We start from the raw sequence: 4555 nt of genomic DNA on the forward strand, positions 1-4555 counted from the left end.
TGGGGGCTGGGGGCTGGCGCGGGCCCCATCCCGTCCCGGGCGGACGCGGGTGGAGCCCTTCCCACTCGGCAAAAGGGGGCCAAGTCGGGGAGGGACGGCAGTTTGGGGCCTAGGGGGCCACGTGACCCTCCCCCAGGAATGCGGTGACGTCATCGGAGGCGTGGCCGTCCCCCAAATTGGGGAGGAAGGGAAAAAAAAAAAGCCAGAAAAGTTTCTTTCCTGGAGTCCCGAACGAAGCGTGGAACGACAGAGCAGGCCACGGCTGGAGGACCCTCCGCGGTCAGGGGACCACTCGCTGGAGCCTCCTCCCCCATCCCAGGCCATGTCGGGGCCCACCTGGCTCCCCCCGAAGCAGCCGGAGTCTGTCCGAGCCCCTCAGGGGAGAGCGTCCTCCCGAGGCTCCCCGGGGCCACCGCCAGCCCCCGGAGCAGGTAGGGCAGCCCTGCGCCGCGCGTGCGGCGGGACGGGACCACCGCGGCCCAGCGCCCTCCCTCCCGCCGGCGCCTGCTTCCTGCCGCCCCCTCCCCCAGGCCGGGCTGGGGCTGGCGGCCAGGGTCCCCCTCTCTCCCCGCCCTGCAGCCCTCCCTGCCAACTCGGACCCCAGGTGTACTCCTCCTCCCCTCCCTCATCCCCACCTTTGGTCTCTCTTCCCCTCATCCCAGCCCTCCAGCCCCACCCCAGGGTCAATTTTTGCCCCCTCCCATCTGAGCAGTGTTACCAGGCCCCCGCGGTACCGGAGGATCCGGGGCCAGCCTGGGTGGGGTCCTATGGAGCGCCCCAGCGCTCACAGGTGAGAACTGGGATTGGGGGGCAGGGTGCGTGGGGCCCTCGGAGCTGAGTGTGAGCCGGACCCAAGATGGGAGAGGAGATGTGATTTGCATTCTCTCTGCTTTTATTCCATCCCCAGGGACTCCCCCCAGATAGGGGGGGCTTACGCCCAGGAAGTCTGGACGCTGAGATAGATTCTCTGACCTGCATGCTGGCTGAACTGGATGGGGGTCGTGGTCATGTCTTACGGCGACCAGACCAACAGGTGAACCCCTGTCCGGCCCCCTCCTGCCCCCAGCCTGCCCATCCTCCCCAACCTGTCCCTTTCCCTCGGTTCTCAATCCAAATCCAGTCCCCTTCCCCTTCCTACCCCATACACACCCATATTGAAAAGCGTGGGAACGGGAGCTCTTACTAATTGTCTGTGACTCAAGGGCAGGGCCGCCTCAAACACGTGGAAACACATGGTTCCATGAACACATGGTCTGGAATGGGCCTTGGTCATTGTGGTCTGTGTTTCCCCCCAGGCTTATGAGTCCCCTCAGCCCCCTGCCTACCGCTCCAGTTCCCTGAAGCCGAACAGAGGGGGTGTTCCAGCCCTGCAGCTCCCAGCATCCTCCTATGGGGGTCCCACTCCGGCCTCCTACGCCACTGCCAGCACCCCAGCTGGCCCGGCCTTCCCTGTGCAAGTGAAGGTGGCTCAGCCAGTGAGGGGCTGTGGGCCACCGAGGCGGGGGGCCTCTCAGGCCGCTGGGCCTCTCCCTGGCCCCCACATTCCTCTCCTAGGCCGAGGGGAAGTCTGGGGGGCTGGCTATCGAAGCCACCGGGAGCCAGGGGGTAAAGAGGAGGCTGCTGGGGTTTCTGGTTCAGTCGGAGGAGGAAGAGGAGGCGGATATGGGGCCCAGGTAAGCCTGAGGCACTGGGATTTTGCGTCCTCATGGACAACTAGATGCTGATGGTACGGGGTACAGGGTGGAGTTTAGTGTCCTGGTTTTAAATCAGAGTCTGAGGGCCCGGGCCTCAGAGCTCTGGATCCCTGAGGGATGTGGGCAGCCTGGGAAACAGGAGGGAGAGGGCTGCCATTGGCTCTGTGAAGCACTCCTGTACCTAGGGCTGAACTGTTCTCAGATGGGTTTTCTGGGTTGACCTGTCACTGTCAGGAGTAGTTGCCAGAGGTAGGACTGAAACCCCGATTCTTGCCTCCCAGGTCCCCCTGAGCCAGCCTCCGGAGGAGGAGCTGGAGAGGCTGACCAAGAAGTTGGTGCACGACATGAACCACCCACCCAGCGGGGAGTACTTTGGTGAGCAGGGTGGTGGGAAGGGGCAGGGGGTACTAGAGAGTCAGAGGGACGGTGGGCCTGTCTTCCTGGGTCTGTGCAGGCTGACCTGTTTCTTCTCTGACCCTAGGCCGGTGTGGGGGCTGTGGAGAAGATGTGGTCGGGGATGGGGCCGGGGTGGTGGCCCTCGACCGAGTCTTCCACGTGGGCTGCTTTGTCTGTTCCACATGTCGGGCCCAGCTCCGGGGCCAGCATTTCTATGCTGTGGAGAGGAGGGCATATTGTGAGAGCTGCTACGTGGTGAGTGGCTGGGAGGCTGGCATTGGCAGCAGGAGGCAGGGGGCTTCTCTCTAATGCAAGAACTAGCTGTCCAAGCCTAAAAAAGGAACAGGTTCAAAGCTGGGAGAATTGAGACTGAGACAGGAGAAGAAAGGAAGAGTTAGGTAATAGCTAAAGATCTGGGCTGCTGGTGGGGAAGGACAACATTCCTTTCAAGAGCAAGGCAGATGAATTAAGGAGCTGCCTTAAATTCCCACCATGCCCCTGCCAGGCAGGTATTCCTATTGCTTCCCATTTATATAGCTCAGAGACATGAAATGACTTGTCCAGTAACCTGCAGTGCTGAGACTTGAACTCAGGTCCTTTGCAATGATTGTTCACTGAATCACTGGCAGTGGGCTAGATAAATAGATGGTGGGCTGACAGAATGACTGGAGAGCTGCCACGGGGCCCCCTGACCATCCTGCTCTCTTCCCCACAGGCCACCCTGGAGAAGTGCTCCACGTGTTCCCAGCCTATCCTGGACCGGATCCTGCGGGCCATGGGGAAGGCCTACCACCCTGGTTGTTTCACCTGTGTGGTGTGCCACCGTGGCCTTGATGGCATCCCCTTCACTGTGGATGCCACCAGCCAGATCCACTGTATTGAAGACTTCCATAGGTCAGGCCCTGCCCTGCCCTTTCTCTCAGGATGCCCGGCTCTTCCCATCTCCCTCACCTCTGCTGTTTGCCCAGCACCAGTCCTGTTTCTAATCCCTGGCCCTGTTCTTTGGCCTCACTCTTTTCCCTAAGACCCCTGTCCATATCTCTGGCTTCTCCCATTCCCTCCTATATCCCACTTTCTCTGGCTCCATTGGTAGGACCCTCCATCCCTGGGGCTTAACAGCCTCTTTGGTTCCCTTCCATCCTAGGAAGTTTGCCCCACGGTGCTCAGTGTGTGGCGGGGCCATCATGCCTGAGCCAGGTCAGGAGGAGACTGTGCGGATCGTGGCTCTGGATCGCAGTTTTCACATTGGCTGTTACAAGTGTGAGGTCAGAGGGCCTGGGCAAGGGGGAAAAGGGGTTTGCAGAGTCTGGGGTGCTGGGGATGGCAGAGTGATCCATGATAGGGCCAGGAGCTGACAGAAAACTGTGGCTTCTTTCCTAACAGGAGTGCGGATTGCTGCTCTCCTCTGAGGGTGAGTGTCAGGGCTGCTACCCGCTGGATGGGCACATCCTGTGCAAGGCCTGCAGTGCCTGGCGCATCCAGGAACTCTCAGCCACCGTCACCACAGACTGCTGAGTCTTCCCAGAAGCATTAGCTGCGCTCTCAGCTCCCATCAGCCACCCTCCTGACATCTGCCTTTACATCTGTGTCACCAAATGCTGTCCCCTCTTCTGATCATGAAATAATAATCCCTCAAGAGTTTACAGAACACTTTCAAGTCTACTGTCTCATCTGATTGTCACAGCAGCCCCTAACCCAAACACACACAATGGTTATTTTTACATATGAGAACACCAGAGCTGAGAAGCCACTTCCCCAGATTGCAGTGGTTCCCAAATGGCAGAATCAAGATTTGAACCTGGGTCTTCTTAGCTCTCCCTGGTCCATATATATATGTTTTTGCAACTCGACTACAGTCTTTAGCGTAGCTTGGTGTACAGACATCTCTCCGTGCCGGGAGCAAAGGTGCAGCAAGCTCCAAGGAGCTTTTAAGCTTGCATGTAAGCCCGGGGCAGGCAAGATTCTGCCTGTTGGTTGAGTATTGGTTGGGGATAAAGATGGCATTGGCCAATTTTGTTTAAAGATGGGGCGCCTTTGTCGAGAAGCAGGACCACTGGGTTTTGAAGACAGCACACGCTGTGATGCCAATCACGGCTGCTCTCTGGTGGGAGCACAAAATGGTGGGAGGGGGCGATTTAAAATGGTTGCTCTTTTCCCCTCAACAACCCCTCACGCCCCAAGCCCTTGACCTGCCGAAGGAGAGGGTCGAAACCATCCTTAGGTCAGAAGAAACCCCAAGCGAAGAGTCAAGCGCGATGGCTGGATACGAACTGACTTAGGGCCCGGACACAGCTGGCAGAGCGTGACACTACGCGACAGTGGAGGACAACTCCGCTTCACGCCCAGGGGTGCCACTACCTTCGCGAGGATAGTCTTGATCCTGCCCGGCTTCCGTAGTTTCTCTCGCGTGTGCAGTTCTCGTACGGGAGCGCGCGCGAGATTTCCTCACCCCTTCCCATCATCCT

General features: G+C 59.2%; 1 protein-coding gene across 1 annotated transcript; it reads left to right on the forward strand.

Moving 5' to 3' along the window:
• The first annotated feature begins 112 nt into the window (after positions 1-112).
• On the forward strand, positions 113-3740 carry TRIP6 (thyroid hormone receptor interactor 6). Its single transcript, XM_077140836.1, has 9 exons — positions 113-431; positions 663-790; positions 908-1033; positions 1296-1673; positions 1976-2069; positions 2176-2345; positions 2806-2984; positions 3235-3355; positions 3474-3740. The coding sequence occupies exons 1-9, from the start codon at positions 323-325 to the stop codon at positions 3603-3605; spliced, it is 1437 nt and encodes a 478-aa protein (XP_076996951.1). The 5' UTR covers positions 113-322; the 3' UTR covers positions 3606-3740.
• The last annotated feature ends 815 nt before the right edge of the window (positions 3741-4555 follow it).

This window comes from Tamandua tetradactyla, chromosome 23 (genome assembly GCF_023851605.1).
Source record: "Tamandua tetradactyla isolate mTamTet1 chromosome 23, mTamTet1.pri, whole genome shotgun sequence".
Lineage (NCBI taxonomy): Eukaryota > Metazoa > Chordata > Mammalia > Pilosa > Myrmecophagidae > Tamandua > Tamandua tetradactyla.

Excerpts from the sequence above, each read along its gene's own strand:
- TRIP6 (XM_077140836.1), top strand. The coding sequence starts at position 323 with ATGTCGGGGCCCACCTGGCTCCCCCCGAAGCAGCCGGAGTCTGTCCGA. Across the intron at positions 1,034-1,295 it reads TACGGCGACCAGACCAACAG|GCTTATGAGTCCCCTCAGCC; the intron begins GTGAACCCCTGT and ends GTTTCCCCCCAG. Across the intron at positions 2,985-3,234 it reads TGTATTGAAGACTTCCATAG|GAAGTTTGCCCCACGGTGCT; the intron begins GTCAGGCCCTGC and ends CTTCCATCCTAG.